The sequence below is a fragment of the Anas platyrhynchos genome, chromosome Z, assembly GCF_047663525.1.
Source record: "Anas platyrhynchos isolate ZD024472 breed Pekin duck chromosome Z, IASCAAS_PekinDuck_T2T, whole genome shotgun sequence".
Classification (NCBI taxonomy): Eukaryota; Metazoa; Chordata; class Aves; order Anseriformes; family Anatidae; genus Anas; species Anas platyrhynchos.
The window spans coordinates 66,677,386-66,702,557 of record NC_092621.1 but is presented as its reverse complement, the minus strand read 5'-3'; the positions used below and the strand labels follow the sequence as shown (position 1 = coordinate 66,702,557).

Below are 25,172 nucleotides of genomic sequence, written 5' to 3'. Positions count from 1 at the left end.
TAGGACAAGGGGCAATGGCTGCAAGTTAGAGCACAGGAAGTTCCGCACTGACATGCGAAAGAACTTCTTCATGGTGAGGGTGACGGAGCATTGGAACAGGCTGCCTAGGGAGGTTGTAGAGTCTCCTTCTCTGGAGATATTCAAGGCCTGTCTGGACGCCTACCTGGGCAGCCTGCTCTAAGGAACTTGCTTTGGCGGGGGGTTGGACCCAATGACCTTTCAAGGTCCCTTCCAACCCCTACAGTTCTGTGATTCTGTGATTCTCCTCATCCTGCACCCACTATATCCGTCTTTTGTGTAACAGGTTCTGTGGGCTACACTCCTGCATGAACTTAACTCATGCATTGGATATGTATATATACTTTGGATTTATTTGTTTATGTAAAGAAAGTGGTATTGCTTTCTTCTTTAAATTTGGTATCTGGGACAAGTGACTTAAATCACTTCTTGAGGGATTAGACAGGTATGAGCGGTATTTGAATGTCAGCAAGATACAAGATATAAGTAGTGCTTGGGTATGATGATCAGTGTCTGTGAGGGCATGGCAAGGGCTTTGCAGTCAGGGACAGCATGGCATGTTCAGCTTTTCCACTGGGGACATTTAGTGTTATGCACCCTAGTATATCATATAAATGTGTATTACTCATGAAAAAAATCCAATTTCTAGAACTGCTTGCAATAGCTATTATCTAAAACACATTTTCAACAAGATATAATTAGATTAGGTGAATTTTGAGTTGGTTTTGTTTGTTTGTTTGTTTTCTTTCCAATAGATTTGTAGAGCATACATTGTAAGGAAATTATAATGAAAGGGATATTTGATATTTTAACATCTGCACTTGAAACTTGACTATTTAGAGTTTCATTTTTCTAGCTGCGGAAGGAACCTATTGCCCAACAATATCAGCAAATGGGATTAGCCAATGTTGTTTTGCTGTAACATAATTTGTTGAACAGTAATGGTAATAAGTAGTGCATATTTGGCGGGGGGGGGGTGAGGGGGTAAGGGGGGAGAGGTGTCTGTATACAACAGAGTCATAACTCCTCTGTCAGAGTGTACAATCTAAATAAGGAAAAGATAAAGAGCAAGAAGATAAATGGTGTTGCATAACGGCGAAGCATCTTTCTTAATTTAACACAACACCTAACAATATTTGTGATTTTTTACAGTGTTTTTGTATTAAGTATTTGATATTAAGTAAAGTAGAAATAAGCATAATCTTTGTAAATTCAAGTTCTTTTTTTCTCGTATGTTCTGTCTAGATGATAGTAGTGGCATGTCACAGCTATGCTACACAGAAACAAATGATGAAATCAGACACATACTTAATATACTTCCATAAAGCTTGCCAGTATAGTGTTTTTTTTTCTCTCTCTCTCTCTTTTTTTTTTTTTCCTTTTTTCAGTAATAGACCAGAAAATGATTAAACATATTGTCATTTGTTTGGTGCTATCTGATTATGTGATATACAGCAATAGCAGATGAGTTTTGATGAGTTTTATGATAAAATATTAATGCACATACTAAAGTTCTGTTGTACATAACCTCTTTTCTTCTCATCAGCCACGTTCTGTTAATAATGGGGCTGCCATTTTTATTTGAAATCAAACCAAACCAGGATGACCTTTGTAGTGTAGTGAGAGAAGCAGGCACTTGATCTATCTTCCTATTGCTTGTCTGTGCACCCTGCCAGCAGCACTGGAAAAATCCCACTCTTTACATGTAAGGACCACTTCAGCATAATAGGTACAAAACATTTCATTCTTGCTGTGACAAGAACTGCAATTATCAGAAAGGGATTGGGAATTATAAGGACTGGACATGAGGACTCTTCAAAGCAGATTAGTAATGTGGGTGGCAATCAAAGAAATTATTTAGTACTTGTGGTATTTTGTAATTAACCTGAGCAGAAGTTGTTTTAAGTGAGAGAGAGGAGGTATTCATGTCTTGTAAATTCCAGAAAATAATATGAAATAAAGATCTGGCAAACAAGAAGTTGCTTTATTACTTCCCTCTCCATAAGGTTTGGATCAGATTTTCTTCGTATTGCCATAGTCACCACAGAAACAATTATCCACAGCTCTAACTATTCTGTAACTTTCTTATTAGTGTGCTAACTCAATGCGTAGTAGAGAAGCCAAAAACCAGAACAAACCTCCAAAGGCTATGTCTCTGCTGCTTATGCCAAGGTACGCATCACTGACCTTATCTTTGATGTAAATTTGCAGCAGTTACACTGAACCTCAATGGCAGTTTGCTGCTCTGCATGGCTGGGATAGGGGTTGCTCTCCCCAGCCCCTGACCCCACTAACTGTGTTTTGCAGATCTGCTTGGAAATTGTTTTCTACTTTCTCTATCAATATAGTCTACTACTGCAGGTTCCTCCTATAATGTAACTATTTATTTACTGAAGTAAACAGACCTCTTGAATTTCACCTTCAGCCTTTAATTAATGCTTCTGATAAGTCACACTTCTCTTGCATTAAAAACAGCAAAAGTAACTAACTACCCCCAAGAGAAACGTGTGCCACAGATGCAGAGGGATCTGAACTGAGTGCACAGTAGAGTGGCAGGACCACAAGCAGTGAAAATACAGCACCATGGTGCTGGTGTACTGGGTCTGGCTGGGATGCTAACTTTCCCTGCAGTGGCCCATACAGTGTTGTGCTCTGCACTTGTAGCTAGAATTTATTATTATATTATTATTATTTATGTTATTATTTTTTTTTCCCTTTAACTAAATTATCCTTATCTCAACCCATGAGTTGTTCTTTACTTTACTTCTTTCCCTCCTCATCTAAGGAGGGGGAGTGAGAGAGCAGTTGTGGTGTTTAGCTGCCTAGCACAGTAAAACCACCACAGCTGGATACAACAGATGAACAAATAAGTCTTTGATACCTCAACTAAGAATGGTTAAAAGCTAAATTCTCATTTAGTCACTCCGCAGTTCCAGAAGTGTAAGCACATTACAGACCTAGCAGTCACTGTCTTTCTGTATGTGAAGTATTCCAAGCAGTTAAATTGCATCTCTGTTTTCTGAGTGTTTTGAATGTGGGTGTGTCTTAGCCTGTGCTTGCATCCCAAGAGACAGAACTGCTCAGTGAACTTGAATTGACTAACACAACATAAAATCCTTGTGAAAATGAAGCTGTCTGGTGTGTATGCATATTTAAATAGGTCAAGTAAGTCTGGATTTGACTCCTTGGTTTTGTCACAATGTTCATTTTACCAGATTGCAGAGAAGCAGTGTTTCTGTTTTGCTACATATAACCTGACATTTAACCAGAAATGGATTTTCAAAAGCAGATAATAGTGCTAAAAACATGAGCTAATGGTCTTATAAGGACAAAAATGTATTAGCTGTTACTTAAAAATAAATAAATAAAAATACATAATATTGCATTTTGGCACACTTTGAAACAATTACCTTCTTCAAAAGTACTAGAAATACCTCAGTTACAGAGTTCATAAACAATCTTCCTCCCTGCCTTCCTTTCTTTCTGCCTTTCTATTGGGATGATTAATAGTACAAATACTATATCTGAAAACAGAATAGTACCTAAATCTTGAAGACATCTTAAAGAGTTTATATAAACATTTGCAAAGTCCAGCAAATAAAATGTGTATCTCACTGCAAACTTCAGCTCTAAACTCTGCACCTTCACCTTTGCTCTCCATGTGCCTTTAGTTCCATAGATCCTTAACTTTATGGTTCTATGGATCCTTGTGGGAAGGGACCCACAAGGATCATCAAGTCCAACACCTGGCTCCACATAAGACCACACAAAACCAAATGTTATGTTTTTTGTTGATTTTTTTTTTTTTTTGACTGTAAGGCAACCAGAAAGCATTTCTTCAAACTGTGAAAAAAACATTTTGATGAAATTCAGCTTTAACTACAAAGTAAGCAGCCATCTATATTAATGTGTACCACTAGACTGTGTAATTTTGAATAGTTTGAACAGCCTCAGCAAGACTTATATGCTATTGTGAACACTGTAGTCATCACTTTATCATTTAAGTATATTTTTAATTGTAAAAAGTAGATACAATTTTTTTTACCCTCTGTTTAAAATACATACAAAACAGCACTAATGTCCCAAAGGATTCAAATTTATTTATGTGTGTAAGGGATTTTTTTTTTGACAATATTGTTATTGGCTTTCTTTATATAATTAGCAAATTGAATAAAAAATGTGGTTCAGATCAAAGCCATGGAAAACAGAGAAAAAATAATCATTTTTAATGTTTTGACTTGTATGACATATACAGAAACAAGAATGAGCTAGAACCCCTAATTTTTGTATTTCTTTTGTGCCAATGTAGTGTTTACTTAAAAGGATATGAAAAAAATGTTATCCATAAATATTAAGTTAAAATATTCCTTTAATTTTAATTAAAATCTTTACTTAGCATGTGATGCCGTGTGAGCAGAAATCATTTAACTTGGAGCAACTAATAATTAAAAGGCAATCAAGTATTCATTTCTAACCTACAAGGTTCATAGCAACTACTCTCTCTAGTAGCAGGGTTCAACTGATTTGTTGCTATTATTTATTAGTGACACCATTATTTATTAGCGGTATAAGCTAACGATGGGATATCTCCTGCTATTTATTATGTCTTGTACCTCCAGATGGAAAAAGTCAATTGGAGTCTGAAGAAATCTCCACCATCAATATTAAAACATCTTTTTTGTTCTCTCATTCTTGGAGCAGCATCTGCAGCACATTTACTTCAGATGTAGCCAACAGCTCATAGGGGGAGCAGGGGAGAGAAAACTGCTCACCCACCTCACATCATAGGAACTCTCAGCTGAAAGACTTATACAACTTCTTAGTAATCACCATCATTATCAATATAATTATTTTATCAAGACAGGCCCTTCAACCTTCTGCTTAAGCAAAAGTTGTTTCTTTTAATGTAGTCATATTATGTTAAAGAGTATTTCAGAAAGAGTATTTCAGAAATATCTGAAGAGAAAAAGCATTCTGATTCAGGGGGTTGTTTTGTTTTTCACTGTAAAAAGTGGAGGATACTGTCACTTCTTCAAAACTTTGCTTTGACCTTTGGATTTGTCCAGACTTTGAATTAGAATGAAACTTAATGGATTGTGGGTAGTGTTTTGAAACCAGCAGACAAGTGGGAAATGTGTCTATTAAGCTAAATATGTCAGTTCTCTTCAGATCTGTTGGTATTGTGTAGTCAACGTCCAACACTCTTAGAATTATTGCTTCCAGATTAATGCAAATTCATCACACATTGCATTTGTGCTTAAATGTGGTTTAAATTGTCACATAAATGTTGGTGAAATCTTAAAATACGGAGGCCATATAGGCTCGGAGTGATTTTTTACTAATAAAATCTTTTTAACCAAAAAAATCCAACAGTCTAACACATGGTCTCCAAAAAGATATACAGGCTGTTCTTGGGGATCTTTTTCTTTTTTTTTTTCTTTTTTTTTTTTCTTTTTTTTTCTTTTTTTTTTTTTTAACTAAAGGATATTCAGCATGTGTTTCCGAAGCCTCTGTTGGAGTGCCAAGGAAAATAAAAAGTAGTGGTTAATTCTCTGCCTATTGTGGTGGTAGTAGTGGGTTTTGTTTGTTTGTTTTTCCTCTTTATTAGAGGGGTTTGAATTTATTCATCTATCTATCTTTCTATCTATTTATTTTCCCAGTGCTGTAATATTACAAGTTTGTCTTTGTTTGGTTTGGTCTTAGTAGTTATTAGTGTATCTGAATAGTATACCTAGGACACTGTTTATGTGTTCAGTTGTATGCTTTTTTCTAATCCTACAGGGGTATATACAGTCTCCATGGTGAGCATTAATAGCTTGGGGATGCTTGTACTTTAAGGATCTTCTTCATGCTGCTTACATTAACAGTTATGAGCTTAGAGAAATATTTAGCATTCATTTAAATTAGCATTAGGTATTAGACAAGTTACTGTATTTGTAATCATTATGAATCAATATTTATAGAAAAAGATTGTTACATAGGGACGAAAATCTCAAATATTTTATGGTGCTGCATTTTTAGCTGTTTTAAGAACTTTCATTTAGAAAGCATTGGAAGTAACGAGAATGCACAGATTAGCCATTCCTTAGTTTTTGTCAGTGTTCAGCCATTGTTCAGTTTTATTTTCTGCTTTTAGAGAGAAAAACAGCAGTAAGCAGCAGCTTCTAAACTGTTATTTTAGAATGTATGTGTTATTCAGAGGACACACCAAAGTCTCGTAGCTCCAGTGTTCTGTGGATGCTGTATATAAAACAAAAGAGGTTCACTGTGAAGGAGTATTACTGAAGCACGTACTCAGGGGTTACACTTCAATTCTCTTGTCTCTTTTACACAGAGGCCTTTGCACTTATGTGTACATGTAAATATTGAATGCTGATTAGCAGTTTGTCTTTTAAATTTTCTGTTTTGTGATGATAAATTTAAAAAAATGTGTATACAGAAATCATGGATCAAATGTACATTTACCATGTCCAGAGTCATCCTTTTTATTTATTTTTTTCTTTTATTTTCTCACCCAATAGATTAAAAATTAAGGTCTTCAATCTTTATGTTTCTAAAAATATAATTCATAATTCCATGAATTCAGAATAAAATAGACTGAAACCAAATAATAAAGTAGTTGTACAGTCTGCTTATCATAGTCTTATTCTAGCCATTTTGAGAGATAGGATATGCTGTAGATTATTATGTTCTCAAAGTGAAAGTAAGCATTACTGCATTACTTGCATGAGCTTAAATAGTCACAGAAACTGTATCTATGCTGTAAAACTGAAATTTGAAGAGCAGATAAAAAAACTTAACATCAGTTTGATGATAAAGAAAAAATTACTGATTTCCCATTAACTTGCGGCTTTCATTGTGAGTCATATGAATTATCATTATTTTTTAACATTTATTTTGTTATGTAGTTGACATTCCTTTCTCTGATACTTAAAATACCTTTTTTTTTTTATTTATTTTAGTTTTTTTTTGAGTAGATGTTCAGGGCAAACAGTACCAGATTAACTTGCTGCTTTTAGAATCTGTTCTTGAAGACCGCTAAACACTGCTGCCCATAGAGATTGCATAGTAAAGACTCACTTTGGAAAAAAAAAAAAAAAAAAGTTTTGCATGTGTACTTAGTTACATTGAACATTGATTTTTGTCAACAAAGGACTAACTACTCTGCAAGATATAACGACTTAAGATGATGGGAAGGTTAGGTATGACAGCTTGTCTTAGAGAATTCTGTAGTAATTATAGCAAGTGACTGATTTCTTTTTGGAAGACTAGAGAGGGAGTCAGAAGATACTAGGAGCTACTGATATAGCATGTTTCCAATTCTTTACATATAGGCAAGAATGTCTTCTTTCTGGTGGACTGGATTGCAGTTCTATTAATTATGAGTTCTAATAGTTTGTCTTGAACTTAATTTTTGTACATACAGTGAAAAATTATCCATGTCAAACTTTGCAAGTTTTTGGAATTGATACAAAAATACCAGAATTAAGACTTCTTTATTATACTTCTTTTCATTAAAAAATATGACTACATTTTGTTCATTTTGCCAGTATGCTGTTTAGTTCAAAGAAAGCAAACAAAAACTTGTGCTAGGCTCATGACCTAATGTGTCTTTTGTTGGTTTAAGGTCAAGATCCATATCTGTCTGTAATTTTCTCAAAACTTCCACCAAAATGTCATATCAAATCTCATAGCTTTACACTGCTGAATTGTAGTACTAAATAGCAATACATGGATTATAACTATTATATCTCAGAAGTAATATCAGAGCTAAGTACTGTTTCCATTTTGCATATGTAGCTTTTTTCAGAAGTGCTAGCTTGTAGAGCTGCAAGTCTTTTCAGAAATAAAATCTTACTCATAAAATCACATGAAACATTAAAGAACATACAAAGCAGTGAAAATGGATGGTTGCCTCAGAAAAAAAAAATAATTTTGAGTTCTGTGAACTTAAAATCTTATGAGTTTTTAAGGCTATATTACTTTGTTTTCTGAAAAGTAATTTGCTTCTTTATTCAAGATTTGAAGATTTGAAAACAAAACAAAACTTTTTTTTTTTTTTTTTTTATGGTGAATTGCATGCAGCTGGTGGTTTAATATTCACTGAACATCAATACCTTACTGTCTTGTTTTCCACTGCCTTTAAAACAGAAGAAAAGAAAAACTGGTGGAACATTTAATGTAAACAGATTATAAAATCTACTATATCTAGTAGATCAAGTATACATTTTTGGATGTGTATTGCAGAATTACACAAAGACAAGTACTCCAAAAAGTGATTGTAGCTAACTGAAGATACTCTTTTCAAAGATAGGGTTAAAAAATAAAATAAATTGTTACTTCTAATGTCATGTTTTACTAGTTATATTCTTATAACAATATCCTGGCACCCAGTAAGAAATTGGAAGTTTTGAGTGTTGATCTAGCCAAGTTAGGATATTCACCCAGAAAAGTTCCTTACCACTTAGCGGAGTTAACAACCAGACAAAATTTGTAAATTAAAATTGAAAAATGAAAATGTTACGCCAGCCTGTGCAGCTTTTGAGAGTCACGAGACATTTTATTTGATGACATTCTCAGTTGCATTAAACAGGGGCTGCAGTTTAACTTCAGTGAGAAAGCAATATGTTATACTCTCTCTATATTTTTAAGAAATTTATTAAAAAAAACAAAAAACAAAAAACTGATGCGCTACAAATTGCTTGTAAAATTAGTATATTATTCCTTTCTTTCTCCCTCCCTCCCTCCTTCCTTCCTTCCTTCCTTTCTTTCTTTTTCTTTCTTTCTCTCTTTCTTTCTTTCTTTCTTTCTTTCTTTCTTTCTTTCTTTCTTTCTTTCTTTCTTTCTTTCTTTCTTTCTTTCTTTCTTTCTTTCTTTCTTTCTTTCTTTCTTTCTTTCTTTCTTTCTTTCTTTTCTTTCTCTCTCTCTCTCTCTCTCTCTCTCTCTCTCTCTCTCTCTCTCATCTCTCTCTCTCTCTCTCTCTTTCTCTCTTTCTCTCTCTCTCTTTGTGTTGGGGAGTTATTACATCTTTTTGACCACCCAGTAAAAATTACATACATAGTACCAACATATCCCAACATATCCTCCATACAATGCTGGTTGCAGTGCAGAATTTCTATGAGTCTAAGTAGTGTAATATAAAATCCATAAAGTGGGTCAGACTGAGCTGACATCCTTGTTTATTCGGGAGTGTCACACAAGATCCCGCAGAGCGAGCAGGGGAGAAGGGGGCATCAAATCTGGTTAATGGCTGAGGAGCTCCTCAGGGTATAAGAAGATGACTCTCTGTACTTGCACTTGTGAATCAAATCCTGTTTTATCACTGAACAGATTCTGCAGAACTAGAGCAGCTTTTTTGTTTCTAAATATTGTCTGTACGACTCCATAGGAAGTGTGTTGTGAAATGGAGTCTATTTTTCTTTTGACTTGCAGTTTTTTACAGCATCAGTGTTAATGTCTTGGTCAGTAATTGTTATTTTTCCATCTCATTTGAATTTTTCTTTCTGGGATGAAAATGAAACAAAACAAAAGAACATAACGGTAAACAGAATCATGAACTGTGTTGGCAATTAATTTGGACAGATAAACTTTGTTGTCATGTCAGAGCCATTTTATACTATTTCTATGTTTTACAAATGGACAGGTGACAGAAAATTTCCATTGTGTACTACACAGTTGCCCAGAGGGCAGGAGATAAACTCTACAGTGATTTAAATTCAAGCATGGTTCATAGGGCCAGACTCATGTTACTCCTGAGAAAATTTTTGCATTGCCAAAAGAGCAGTTTGAATGGACACAAATTTTCTCATCACCAGGATCTGCCATTTTGTGACACATGTGATGCATAATTACAGCTATGACCTCGTATCAGGAGTGGAATATCAATTTTAATGTCTCCATTTCAAAATAATAAATACTCATTTCTGTTTCTCTAGAATCACGTTGCATGGAGTACATTTATATTGTACTGTGTGGAACAGAAACAATCTTTTTGTTGCACACATGAGGCCTAAGCAAATAGGCTGTTATTTGTGACTGGTGCTACATAAATAAAGAAAATAAAATTATTAGAAGTTTGTCCTTGTGCTAAAATAACATTTAAATACTTTTCTTCTTTCTTGGAAATTTCATATTGGAAATTGTGAATTAATTGTGAATTAATTTTATTAAGCTAATGTACACTTAGTGTATTGTCCAGCTAATCTCCATGAGATATACGTACAGATAATAGTACAATAACAACATCAGCAATCTATTGGCTTTTTCCTCACATATGCAGTGTTGATTTCCATGGTCTTAAATGGTTATAGATACTTTGAGGGGAGTACCATGGTAGAAAATAAAGGAAAGTAAACAGCGTTTTTGCTGAAATAATCCAATTGCAATAGAAACAAACCAAATGTTAGTCAACAAAATATCAGATTTTGCATTATTAGATACTGTAATATAGGCCAATCTGCTGTACAAGCTTTCAAACGTTTCTGTGTTGAGCAGCCTTACAGTTATGTCTTGCATTTCAGTCTTCCCTGCCGCTGTTTAACATCTCTTTTTTATTTCGCTACTTTCCAAGGAGTTTCTTGTGATTGCACGAACCCATTCCATAGCTCTAACTGATAGTTAAAACAAAGAAACAAACATATATTAGATTTCAGGAGAGGATCCAATAGTATATTTAGCCATACACAGACCCTAATACTGACACAAATCCACACTAAACTTGCAGAGATATGTTTGAATTTCATGCTTAGTGCACATATCTCAAATGTACCGTCCTTGTTACTTTCATTTTGAGAAGTTTTCTATGTCTTGCTTACATATGTAAAGTGAAGTGAAAATATGAATTCTTTCTCCTGTAAGCTGGCTTTCCTGCTATCTGAAGATACCGATAGAATTCAACTGTATCTAACATTTAAATCCTAATTATTTGGGAGGAGTAAATCTTGTATGGGTATAATTTTATGTTATTATTATTATTATTTTTGTAGAGAAACCAAAATGCTAAAATAGAAAATTAAATGAAACAAGGTCTTTGGCTTTGAACTACAAATAAATGAATAGTTGTTTTGGTCTTGGAGAGGAATCAGATTTTTTTTTTCAAAGATATTTTGTCAGATTTCTTTCTGAACCATGGTTATCTACATGTTTGCTTTTTATAAGAAGAAAGAGGGCACTGATCGCTATAAAACTAAAGTATTGCATGTGAATTTTTATGGTTTTACAAATACACAACTTGTAGTTACAGTATGAAGAGTGGAATCTAGGGAGCTCTTTCATGCTATTGAGTTTTTGTTTACTTTTACCTGTGGGCACAGGAGTGAGTTGACCAGATAGAATTGCTGCCTTCAGATTTATATTTTATTTTATTTTATTTTATTTTATTTTATTTTATTTTATTTTATTTTATTTTATTTTATTTTATTTATTTATTTATTTTTTTTTTTTGTGATTAACATGTGGCAGTACTTGAAAAAAAAAAAAAGTAAAAATGAAAAACTGAAAGGGGTAAGGACGATTGTGGCAAAACTGGAGGCACCCAGCCTCATGCTCTCCTTCCAGAACATCACACATGTCCCATGGGTCCCCCAAACAATGGTGCGAACATTTTGTTAGTGAAATGAAGTTAACTAGTAGCCCTTCAGCTCCTGTGATTAGTTTATGCATATCCTGTGAGAAAATACTTAGTTCCTGTGTTGTGGTTATCTGTAGTTTAAAACTAGTCATTCAACTACAAATAGTGTGAAAGGCAGTTTTCAGGAAGGCCTTTTGACTTTTATATTACAAGTTTTGGTCACCTAGTAGACACTATCAGTTGCATGTCCTACATAAAAGTGACTAAAAAAGGAATCTGGAAGACTAGAAGAGACGAGGCTTTATAAAAATGAACAAAACATAATTACAGGTGGTAGATGAGATCATTAAGTAAAATACATGAGTGAATGAATGGTTATACCTTCAAAAATAAAGCTGTTTTTCCTTTTCTCTGCAGCAAATGCTATTTCATGATTACTTCAGAGGATAACAATCTTAAGGAAAATTCATAACAGCAGATAAGGCAGTCTGAAACAGGAGGGTAGTTGCTCCTCATTACTTTAATTATGTTAAAAAATAGCCAGCAAAGTGTGTACCAAACTTAAGATTGTAGGTGTGTAATACCACTGATACAGTGACGTGTATGCAAATCTAGATTGTGTGAAAGATCAGAGCTGAAAAATACTCTGCAGCAGATTTAGATTCAGAAACTGTCATGTATAAGCTAAAGTTAAATAATTCAGTCTCCTCCTGCACTGCAAGGCAAAACATATTACTGAAGGATTACTGTTCATGTACAATGATATTGCCAAGTAAACCCTAGAGGGAAAGAAATGGAATTTCATTCCGGAGTGGTTCAAGTTGTATTTCTTCTGTATTCACTTGTTGAGCTAGCAAACTACCCATCCCATTGTTAAGTTGGCAAAGTAATAATAATAATAATAAAAGTGGTTTAAAAAATTGTGTACTTCAGATCCGGGAAGGAAGAAAACTGTTTGCAGAGGGTGCTTCTGTTCTGTGCCTTTGCAGGGACAAGCTTTTCTCACTGTATTCTCTCTGGCCATTGTGCAGGTGGTTGACCAGATCGACACACTGACATCTGACCTGCAGCTGGAGGATGAGATGACGGACAGCTCCAAAACAGACACACTTAACAGCAGCTCCAGCAGCACAACAGCTTCCAGCTTGGAGAAGGTCAAGGTGCGGGGCAGTGCTCCGCTCATCAAACCCCCTGCGCACCCCTCTGCTATCCTCACTGTGCTGCGGAAGCCAAATCCTCCCCCACCTCCACCACGACTGACGCCTGTCAAGTGTGACGAGCCTTCAAGGCTGCCTCCTTCGGCCAACCCTGTCAAGACTAATGGTACCCTGCTGAGAAATGGGCCCAACCGCATCCCAAATGGAGATACATGCTATATACCGAACAGTAATTTGGACAAAGTTGCAATGCAGCCTCTAATGCATAGACCTGAGAAAGAGCGGTGTCCTCAGCCAGGAGCAAGGGAACGGGTGCGATTTAATGAAAAAGTGCAGTACCACGGTTATTGCCCAGACTGTGATGTTCGGTATAACATTAAAAACAGGGAGGTGCACTTGCACAGTGAGCCTGCCCGTCTTGTGGGAAAGCTGCCGCATCAGTGTCCTCCTCTGCCACCTCCACCGCCTCCACTGCCTCCATTTCCCTTAGAAAATGGAGGGTTGGGGATAAGTTCCAGTAATAGCTTTCCTCCTCCAAGACCCGCGACTGTGCCTCCACAAACTGCGCCAAAACCCCAGAAGACCATCTTGAGAAAATCAACCACTACAACAGTGTGATGTATGCCACTTGAAAAAACTCTGTTTTTTCCTATATATAAACATAAATAGGTAATGAGCACTTTCTACTTGAGCAATAAAAAGACCCTATGTATTACTCCCTGTGTCCAGTGAAGTGGCATAAAAATCACATGGTAAGTACTTAGAGGAGTGCTTGTTGATTTTACTTGTAGTCACTGTAAAATATCATTATGGCAAAGGGTGCTGAAAAATGCACAGGATTCAGCGCATGGGTTGTAAACTTCTATTGCAGTTTCATATCTGTGGCATGGTTTAAAAAACTGAAAAGAAAGTTCAGTTCGAAAATACGGAGTGGTGATTTGTGATAGATTTTCACTGGACTTAGTGGAATAAATAAGTGGAATAACTTCTGGGTTTGGGGAAACTTTCTGTTTCTAGCTACTATGTTTTAAAATGTTATTTTGATGAAACAAAGTGGAGTGCTGGATAATGACTTTTGACTGAATTCTAGCAAAAGCATTTCTCTCTACCTGATTGCTTGAGCAAAGGCATTGTGTGTGGAGCTGTGCAATAGTAGGCAATCATCAGACTTACATGCAGCTTGATCTTTGGTAGGGGAGTGAAGAAGTAATTGAAAGGTATGTTGACATTTCTTTGGAAGTTATCTCACATTTTATTTCTCACTTGTTCAATGTGCTGCAACCAAGGAGGAAGGAGCTTTCAAGGGAGCAGGGACTGTCTCATTCAGTTCCCCTCTATTTCCACTACTTCCACATGAAGAGTGGTAGTAATATTTTATCTCACTTACATGTATGTCCACTGTAGATTAAAGCAACACATCACACTCCTGCATTTTTTACAAAGCTTTTTGTCTGGTGCAAATCTATTTTTGAAGGCAAAGAAAGTTTTGCCTAAGGCCTCCAGGGACATCTACTTAATTCTTGTAAAGAGCTTTGAAGTTGAAAAGCTCTGTGCAATTATGAAGCATTAACATGCAAAACAAGATATTGTTCATGTTATCACATTTTGATGGTGAACCCAATTAATATTCTTACTAGATGAAAAAAGTCCTCAGTGTTTTTAATTATATTTTGAAAGAACCTTCTTTTATTCTCACAGAGAGAATTGTTGGTACCTAAAGTTAAAACCCATCCAATCAGTGAAGAAAATCTGATGATGAGTCTGTTATTTACAAAGTTGTGCCTAATTAGGATCTCAAATGGCCCAACAGCAGATGCTATATAAAAGCAGTTTTTGTTGTTGTTGTTGTTGTTGTTGTTTTTTTTATTAATATTATTTTCAGTTGAAATGTAAAACACACTCTATGGTTTGATCCAGGTTGGCTTCTCTAGGGTATTATGACAGAAAACAGATTTTTTAAATCTGAATTTCCACTTACATGCAGTAACAGGAATTTAATTGGAAAAAAAAATCATCAAGCTGTACATGTAGTTTCCCTATATACACACACTGTAGCACATTTAGAGTATTTAAACCAAAATAATAATAATCATAACAAAAATTTTAACAGATAATTACCTTTGAAAACTTCTACAATGAGCAAAGATTGTATATTGTGCAAATATTCATGCTTTCCCTAAGTGCTCCCCACATGCTTTTCATGATGCACCGCAAGTTTTGCATTGTTTGACTACATTTAATTTTATGGGGGTTATTGCCAAGTGAAGTCCTAGCACCTGTAGGAGAAGGCAGTAAGTTGTTCTATGTATGCACGAGATCTGTGCTGCCTGAGTTAAGCTTCTGTTTTGCATGGATTAAGCTCATGCCCTGCCTTTTACATGGAAAATCTCTTCTAAATTCATTGAAACAGTGTGGGGATGTATCTACATATCTGCATTGTATAGCTTCAGTTTTTCAAGAAAACTGACCATCATGATGATTTTATCACTGCAGAGGGGAACATATATCAATCCTTTTAAATGGTTTAATATTTTTTTCCTTCTTAAAAGAGCTGTTGTGTACAAGAAATTATTGGATAATGCAAGTCAAACCTTCCATATATAATATAAAATATTTCTCTGTCATCTTAAATTTAGGAAAATAACAGTGAATAATTGTAAGCGAGAGGGTACGCTGCATGTATCTTACCTCACTTGGCTCAGTGTTTTAGCAGTGCACAGAATTTCTCCTCTGTGTTCTGTCCGGGGCTTGTCGGAAACTCATGAATGTATTAGTATCTCCAAATAAAGATACTGTACTCTGTGGATATGCTTTGATATGCATCCAAGTTACAGTTTCATTGCAATGTTTTGTTTATAGTTCTCAGCTCTGGAAAGTGGCAGCTAACTCAGGATTGGCTTTTGTATTCTGCTAATTAAACCTAGGTATTTCATGTTCAGTTTTGTTCTCCTACATGTTCCATATCTCACTTGCTCTCCTCTTTCAGAATGTTTTCTTTTCTATTTCACCATGCCACTTTAATACCATTTCACAAACTGTGGAAAAAATGATTTATGCATTTTGATGGGTGGAAAAGTACTGTGAAGTACTGTGTATGCACCTTTTCAAATGTAATGCTGCTTTTGGCCATAAACAAAACAAAACAAAACAAACAAACAAACAAACAAAAATAACAACTTAGAAGTGTGAAGCTTTTTACAGCTTTTTTTTTTTTTTTTTTTTTTTTTTTTCAGGTAGTTTGCTAATCCAGGCTATCTTTAATGAACCAAAGTGTTCCAGGTTTTCTGTTCATCATGCTTCCAGAGATGAACCAATTCTTCTGTTTTAATGAGAACCTCCGTGACCTGTGTGTCATACTGGGAGGTAGTTTTATCAGTAGAATATTTTCACAGTATTAACATGGCAGAATAAAATCCAGTTTAAAACAGGTATGCTTGAAAAGCATTTGAAACAATTAACTTTGAGCTTTGCAGTGCTGTCTAGAAAATTAATTAAAATGGCATAAGAAAGAATGCAATACTACATTCAACCAACGGTGATTTTTACATTTAAATTAGGAATGTAATCTCTGTGAAGCATTTCTGAACACCTGTAACATAGGATGTTTCACTCCTGTGCAAAACGCAATAATCTAACCAGAATCAGACAGCAGTTCTCTGCCCTTGAAACTTAAATATAATTTCATTGAGATTGTATTTAATGTTCTGCACAGATGTTAATATGCTGTATTTCTGTTCTGAACTTTATGTATTATATACTGAAGAACTGAAAGGCCATTAACAGTATTCAGAGCTTTAATGCAATATTTACCATAATTTCAGAGTGCTGCTCAGCTTTGATTCCCCAATATTATTTTAAAGTTTGAATTGTCTGGATCTGGACATCTCAGAGGTAAATAGAAAGAGAAAGTATTTTCTATCAATTTAATGAATGTGGCAAGCTTAGGAGGATGGAAAAAAACAGTGTAAATATCTTATTTTGTAATAATGGCAGTGATTAAAAAGCAGCTAACATACGAGTGCTTAGTAAGAAAGGAACACCAGGACTGCAAAATTGAGTAACAATCCATCTTAAGGATCTATGGTAGGACTCTTCAAAAAGATTGCTGATCTTTTTATCACTTCATAAAAATCACTGTTCTTCCTTCTCTCTTGTCTTCCTGAGTTGTTACTCCTTTCAACACAGCTTTCATTGATCACAGAAGCAGATTTCAAGTCTTCAGCCTCCTTTTTTTATGATATCAATATTTTATTTAAAATTTTATATGCAGTAGGTATTGTAGAATACAGCTTTTGTTAACTTCTTAAAGATAACTTGATTATTAGTTTTGAAGTGAGTATAGTGTGAATTCATTAATTACCAGAGGGAGCTGTGCAAGCTGTCTGGACCTGCCCATATCTCCATATTTCCATGTTCTAATTATGGCTTTCCTTTCAGTGAAACTGCGAATGGTGAATTTACATGTGGAGATAAAGTCATGCTATGATTGCTTCCTCTCTCTGCTGATGTATTCTTAAGTTAGTCCTTGAGTATTGGGCATATATTTATAGAGGCAGCATTCTTGCGTATATGCTGTGTATACGTACACCCACCCCATGCTTTTTCAAGGGGTGGGTGTACGTATGTATGAAAAATACGTATCCACTGCTAAAACATTGATGAAGTTTACAGTTGTGTTTCAAACTAGTAATAAAATCATCTTGTTTAGAATGATGTAAGATTGGAAAAGTGAGACAGGCACAAAGGCATGCAGTGAAAGAAGTGCAATGGTCAGCAGTGTTACGCACAGTGTTTAGAACACTTGGCTCTGAAAAATACTTGGTGCCTTCTGTGTAGTACATTGTAGGTCAGTGTGTGACATATAGCAAATAGTAAAATCATCCTAGCGATTCAGAATGTGTTGGCACAGACCATGCTGCTCACAGCTGCAGTGGCAGCAGCAGTGCTGGTGCTGCTGGCTCAGCTTGCAGCAGCGCACTGCGTGCAAGCCGCAGTTCAGCCTTGTCTTTGCTGCAGAACAGTTGTGGGGTAATGGTTTGTTTTGTTCAGTTTCTGTTTGCTTGTTTGCTCTTTTAATGGGAGAAAAAATAGCAGGGTTTTTATCTCACTGGGTTGTTTTGCGGTGAAAAGGAGCCCAAAAGCGGAGAGCAAGTTTTTCCCCCATATGTAATTTTGACAAAGTGTGGTAGTCCATCTTGGGATACCTCTGGGAAATATGTGCAAGTTACTGACATTCCTGATCATCAACAATTTGACATCTGGCATTGTTTGATGTCTGGCATCATTGGATGTCAAAGAGCTCTCATTAGTTGACACAGGAGCAGCTGGGATAAATGGGCTTGACTATGTGTCTTGCTGCAGGAGGGTGGCCCATGCTCATGTCAATCTCTGCAAATCTGCTGCTGATCTCTGTGTTTTCACATTTGTTCATGAATGGCAAAGTCCTGGTGCTCTGTGGCATGGGAGGTTTGGTTAAGAAGTAGCAGTGCCTGTCAGCTAAGCTGCATTATTCCAGCAGAATAAGAAGGTGAGGCCGTGGCTGTGCCTGGCGTGCTATGTGTTTCATCTTTGGAAATTTTGTCAGTTTTCTTACTGCTGAGATGACCAGTTTTATGTCAGGTTATAAGCCAAGAGTCTCATATGCAGGCATGGCCAAGTGGAACTAGAACCTTTCATTTTTTGCAGGGTTGTTTTTCTTTTACATAACTGCATCTTTCGTGTTTTTTTTTTTTTTTTTTTTTTTTGTTTCTTTTTTTATTATGTGTATGTATATATATAAATATATATATTTAGGTAGCAAGATGTGGAAATAAGTCAGATCTGGCCCACTAAAAAATACAACATGAACTACACCCAACAGCCTGTCAACATCAGTGTTATAAACAATGAGTAAGATCAGGCCCATTTTGCTGCTTCACTTGGGAAAATAATGAGAGGAGCTTGCAGTACGGGGACTCCAGAAATTGCTGTCTCTTCTCCTCTGTAGAGGAAGAGATTTTTTTTATTTTATCCTGTAATATTTATGTGCTAAGACTCTTGAAGGAACAGAGCACAATCTATTTCACAGTTGGCTGTAAATTATGTTCATAATATGAAATTATATTTTTATAAGAGTTTTCTTATCTCAGATCTGTCCCTTGATGCTGTTTGCCTGATTTTTTTGACTGACCTCTTTTACAGTCTTGCAAGCAATAAAAGGAAAAATGTCATTTACATATGAAGGAAAAAAAAAAAAATGAAAAAAGAATTTTGAGCAAATATGTTGAAGTAAATTCTTCAGCAGTGTCTCCATGATTCTGACTAAACCAATCCCAAAGTTTGTCTTTAAGTGGGGTTATTACAATTGCTTGAAACTCAAACTTGAATCATTTTAAACATGAGAGAACAAGAATAAAGTGACAGAGCTTTTCATAGAAGTGTTTATTTCCTTTCCAGTTCAGTGTTGCCACATATAAGTTATTAATGCATGTTAGTCTCCTTTTGATGATAGTATCTTCTTTATAAGTGTCACTGTGATGATAATATATTTATAAATCTCTATTAATATAAAATTTTTATTTTTAGCTCTATTTTATTTTTGTAGGTACAGTGTAGGAATATATAAAGGAATGCCAAATTACATTGTCTTCTGTCACCAAGGAGTAACTATCCTATGCTGTAATTGTAATGGATGATTGTTTTCCCTTGGTTTCACAATTTAGAACCACAAAATCATAGAATATGATTGGAAGGGACCATAAAGACCATCTAGTTCCAACTCTCTGCCATGGGCAGGGACACGTCTGACTAGACCAGTTTGCCCAAACCCCCATCCAGCCTGGCATTGAACACTTTCATGGATAAGGCGTCCACAGCTTCTCTGGGCAACCTGTTCCAGTGCCTCTAAACCTTTTGAGTAAAGAATTTCTTCTCAATATCTAATCTAAATCTAGCCTTTTTTTGTTTAAAACCATTGCTTTTTCTCCTATCACTGGACTCCTTGACAAAGTGTCCCTCTCCAGCTTTCCTGTTGGACCTCTGTAGGTACTGGTAGGCTGCTATGAGGTCTCCCCAGAGCTTTCTCTTTTCCAGGCTGAACAACCCTTACTCCCTCAGCCTGTCTTCATAGGAGAGGTGCTCTATCCCTCTGATCATCTTTGTGGCCCTCCTTTGGGCTCGTTCTAATAGATGCACATCTTTTTGTGCTGGGGTCCCCAAAGCTGAATACAGTTCTCCTGGTGGGGTCTCACAAGAGAAGAATAAAGGTGGAGAATCCCCTCCCTCACCCTGCTTTTGGTGCAGCACAGGATATGGTTGGCTTTCTGGGCTGCAAGTGCGCATTGATGGCTTATATTGAGCTTCTCATCAACCAACAACCCTCCTCAGAGCTGCTCTCAATCCATTCTCCACCCAGCCTGTATTTGTGCTTGGGATTGCCCCAGTCCAGGTTTAAGGCGCTTGGCCTTGTTGAACCTCATGAGGTTTGCACAGGCCCACCTTTCCAGCCTGTCCAGGCCCCTCTGAATGGCATCCCTTCCCTCCAGTGCATTGACTGTACCACATATCTTGGTGTCATTGGCAAACTTGCTGAGGGTGCACTCAGTTCCACTGTCCATGTCACTGACAAGGAAGTTAAATAGCTCTGGTCCAGGTACTGACCACCAAAGAACACCATTCATTACTGATCTGCACCTGGACATTGACCACAACTCTTTGAGTCCACCCATCCAATTTCTTACCCACTGAGAGGTCCATCCTTCAAATCCATGTCTCTCTAATCTAAAGACAAGGATATAATTTGGGATAGTGTCAAATGCACAAGACCAGGTAGATGATGTTGGTTGTTCTCCCCCTATCTATTAATGCTGTAAGCCTACCATAGAAGACCACCAGGTTACAACATGATTATGTAATTCAAATTTGTAAAGTTAATTTTGGGCCTCTGACACACATGAGACAAAACACTGTGTTCATTGGTCATTGAGAACAACTAAAACCGACAACAATGTATGTTCATTTCTGAAGCAAACCCATTTTTCTTTGCACATTCTTTGGAAAAAGAAGAAAAAAAATGGAAAAAAAAAAAAGGTTGCAGAATCTTCTGTTACTACATAAAAAAGTTTTTTTGTACACTTGCACACTATAAGTACATTCTAGTTTCATCCTACTTCTTAAAAAAAACTCTCCAAGTGACATCTAAATTGGTAAACATCAGATTTTCAAATATTTTCAAATCAAATATAAGGAAATAATGATTAGCTGAAGGTAATGTAAAGTAAAAGAAAAACCTCACTGATCTTCACAATTTCAAGTATTTACTCTTGAAAACTACAGAACAGATCTTTCAAAATAGTATGTAAAAAAACACATATGAGGAAATATTGCAATACATCAGTCCATATTGATGAAATGCATAAAGGAAATTAACTGGATTTTTTTTTTCTTTTAAGCCACTGTGAACCTCTATCTATCTATCTATCTATCTATCTATCTATCTATCTATCTATCTATCTATTTAATCTACCTATCCATTTATTTATTTAAAGTGAAGACATGCACATGTTTGTGGAATGTCTCTAGAGCACAAGGAGCTCTGTGTGTAGTCCAGGCAGAATTGGAAAAGAAAGAGCCAAACTGTCCAGTGCAGGCTGGAAACATTAAAATCGACTTTTACTTGAAACCTGGTTCATTTTATTCCAGAAGTTTTGAAGTTCATTGTTTTTAAGAATTGTTCATAAATAAATCTGCTGATACCTTAACTTGTACTGCATTACCTAGAAAGTGTTTGAGATGCTTATCACTTTTTACATCAATGACTAAAGAAATGATTAAAAGTCACTTTTGCTATTTAGGATATAGCTGAGCAATAATGGTGATACACTCATTAAAAGCCTGTTTCTGTGCTAGAACTGAAAGTAGAGAAATAACCCAAAAAGCAAAGTGATAGAACTTTCATAGAACTTTTCAATAGAACTTTCACAATTAGCTGTAGTGTGGATTGAATATGGAGCCCAGTAATGAATGCATAGAAAACAAGAAATTTAACTGCACATAGTAAATAAAAGAAAAATATGGGTAAGTGCTTTAAATGCTGTCCAATGGGAGAGGAAGATGATAAATGGAAAAGAAGATACTAATATTATAGTAAGAATTTCATATCGCTGGGACTTGCCCTTAAGGTACAACATGAAACTAGGTATGATGCATAGCGGCAATGCCCATGAGGAGCACTGGCAGGCAACAACAAACTTCTTATTGGACTGACTGTTCCTAGCCTTGCGGCATTTCTGGACCTGAAGCTAAATCAGATTTATAAGGGACATTGTGTCTCAGTATCCCTTGCCAGACAGGTCTGCAGGTCAGTATAATATGATAGCAGTGCCCGAGTGCACTACAGAAGACACAAACCCTGTAATTTGCTCAACTCAGGGTTTAATTATATCAGAATTATAAAGTGTTTAGGTTAGTCTGAAAATTTAGCTTTTTGTACCCTTCATAATTTTTTCTTTCCTGCTTTCCCCTTTCTTTCTCCATAAATGTGTATGAGTGAGAGAATGGCATAAAGTTCACCTCTGTTTAGCTTAATTTAATGTTGATCAATATTATTAAGTTTATTAGGTATGTCAGTAAGAATGTTTACAAAGGATATTCAGATACTCTTTGTTCACTTCTAGCTGGAAACATACCTATCATCAACAGTCAGTGACATAAACTGAACAAAGAGAGCGAACAAATTACCTTCCCTCCTTTAGCATGCCTTGACTAGTAATGGACTTCCAATTTCACTCTGAGAGCTATCACTGAATTTAATTCTGAGTAGGTGATTGAAACTAGGTCTTTCTGGTTATCGCAAATTGAAGTGTTGTATTTCACAGATTGAAGTTCTGCTTGATGTATCTGTCACATGAAAACATTCACATCTTTATGGTCAGTGCTTTTCAACCTAAATATTCAGAATTAATTTTCTGACACTGTCCCTCACACTTGAATGCTGGAGGAGGGGGAGATAAAGGGCATCTTTTATGACCCCTTACTGAAAAATAGAAAGCTTTCCATCAGAAACCTATGTAGTTCCTTGTCAGAATAGGCATGGCTTTCTGGAGTCTGATTTTAGCCTGAAAACTAAAGAATCTAGATTTCCAAGGACTCTAAAATTCCAACCAAAGTATTGCTAGTTCAAGAGGTCTGTTGTTATTGCTAATAGTAGTAAATTTTTGAAAAGATTGAAACAAAACACTTATTTTCTGAAACAAGTTTAAAGTTACTTTTGTTTCTATGAATTTTGTAATAATTCTCCATTGTTCTACAGTGAAAGAAAACATTTAAAATGTTATAATTCCATACCAATACAAGTAATCCTAGCTCTTGTTCAGTGAAGTTTTCTAGGCAGCATATACCGTGGGCAAGAATATTTTACAGAGGGACTCTTTGCAAATCTGAAAATTGCCTTGTGTGTTTGTTCAGTGAGGCACAGGATTCTTTGCTGTTCTCACATGAGTCCTTATTTCCCGAATGTATGTTAACAGGATGTGGTATACAAACTTGTAATTCTAGTTTTATTTTGTACTGGAAATCAACCCTTCATTATTTTTTCACCCTTTTCTAAAAACCAATAATATTTGATGTGTGTCCAGTGCCAAGCAGCAAAATGAGGGAAAGAAAGCCTTGAGTAATACAAATATCCCAATACATGATTACCAAATATCTCTTAAAATATATTCATTGATAGGATTTAAATATGCTTAGAAATTTCATTGAAGGGAAACAAGGAATCAGGTGTTTAAAATGACGTAGCTCTGGTATTTTAAAATGCAAAGAAAAAAGTGCTTAATTTATTTCATTTAAATAAAGTCTCCAGTTGTCTAAGTTTTAAGCTCCAAGTGTGTAATACTCCTGATAGAAAAGGATAATGACAGTCTCTGCCTCTAGCTAATTTACTAGTGTAGATTCAGGAAATCCCCAAAGTTAATTTACACTAGCTGACTTAAGAAAAAGAAAGTATTAAAACTCTAAGGACTATATTGTCCTCTAATATAATACATTTTTAATTTGAAGATCTAAAGGAATAAAAGGATATCTAAAGAGATAAAATAGAAAGTTCTCACATTTAGCTGTATGTAACATTTTTAAAGCTCAGTTTTCATCAGTATTGGGGCACAATCAAGTGTTTTGGTGGACAAAGAGTTTAAAGAATCACAGAATCACAGAATCATTAGGTTGGAAGAGATCTTCAAGATCACCTAGTCCAACCCCTGACCTAACACTAACAAGTCCTTCACTAAACCTTATCACTAAGCTCTACATCTAAACGTCCTTTAAAGGCCTTCAGGGATGGTGACTCAACCACTTCCTTGGGCAGCTGATTCCAATACCTTGCAACCTTTTTGGAAAAGAAGTTTTTCCTCTTATCCAACTTAAACCTCCCCTGGTGCAACTTTAGCCCATTCCTCTCTCTCCCCTGCCACCCCCTTCCCTTCAAAAAATAAAAAAAAAATAATAAAAAAGCAATCACATAACCCCAGAGAATCAGTAATAGAGCTGTTTATTGCCTGGACACCTTGAAGGCAAGCCTGCAGGATGTCTGTGGTGTTTGGTGGCTCCAAGCTAATGCTTGCAATGGAGCCTGAGCAACAAGTAGGGGGCTTGTTGGGAACTCCTGCGATGCTGTAGGTGCTCTTGGATGGCAGAGCACAAAGACATGCCACAGGAGTCCAGGTCTGTTCTGGCAGAGGTGGATCCGCTTCCATCCGTTCCTCCATATCTGGTGGATCCAGCTCCATGGGCTCCATGGTGTTAGGCAGAAGGCTAAGCCAGTCCTTGCCTGGGACTGCCCAAACAGGATGCCTTCCATCAGGAATGTTTTCAGGCCAGGGTGCTGAACCAGGCGGTTGTCCAGTTCCACACCTCAGTCCCATGCCACTGTTGGCTTACTTTTAATGCATGGGTCCGATGGTGCCATCTGGTTTACGGCCATTACTGAGTCCTGCACTGTGCTCTGGACTATGGGTGTGCCTCTGCTCCCTGTGGCTGTCTGCCTGATGCTCCTGCCTTCATTCCACATCACTGCTGCTCCTATGGTAAGGCCCATGCCCCCTGTCACTGTGTGTTTGAGGGGCTGTCCTGTTCCTTGCGTTGTTGTGATGCCAATGGTACTGCTGGTATTCTGGTTAGATGCATTCCTTCTTGGTGCTTCACTGGACTACATCACTGTCCTTGCACACCAAGGAGGCCTGCTGCTTGCTTTGCTGTTTCTAGTCTTCTTCCTGCCACACAAGCTGGCAGTCAGAGGGCCTAGATGCTCAGCGAATGGTGGGCCAGCTGCAGGGGTCCTGTTTTATAGGGCCTGCAGCAAAGGCAGGGCAGTGGAGGCCACTGTGACCTCAGCAAGCCTCTCTGATGGATTGGCCCACACATGGCCAAAGGTGGCTATGTTGGAAGTGGCCTGGAAG

The 25,172-nt window shown here is 36.4% G+C and overlaps 1 protein-coding gene across 6 annotated transcripts in view; it reads left to right on the top strand.

Moving 5' to 3' along the window:
- The window catches only part of PRR16 (proline rich 16), a 161,356-nt gene that overhangs the window by 99,335 nt on the left and 36,849 nt on the right, over positions 1-25,172 (top strand). For all 6 annotated transcript variants that reach the window (XM_027446353.3, XM_072031149.1, XM_072031152.1 and 3 more), the window contains one exon: positions 12,619-13,496. In XM_027446353.3, the coding sequence (XP_027302154.1) occupies positions 12,619-13,362 (744 nt within the window). In that variant the 3' untranslated portion in view covers positions 13,363-13,496. The remainder of the gene's footprint in view (positions 1-12,618; positions 13,497-25,172) is intronic.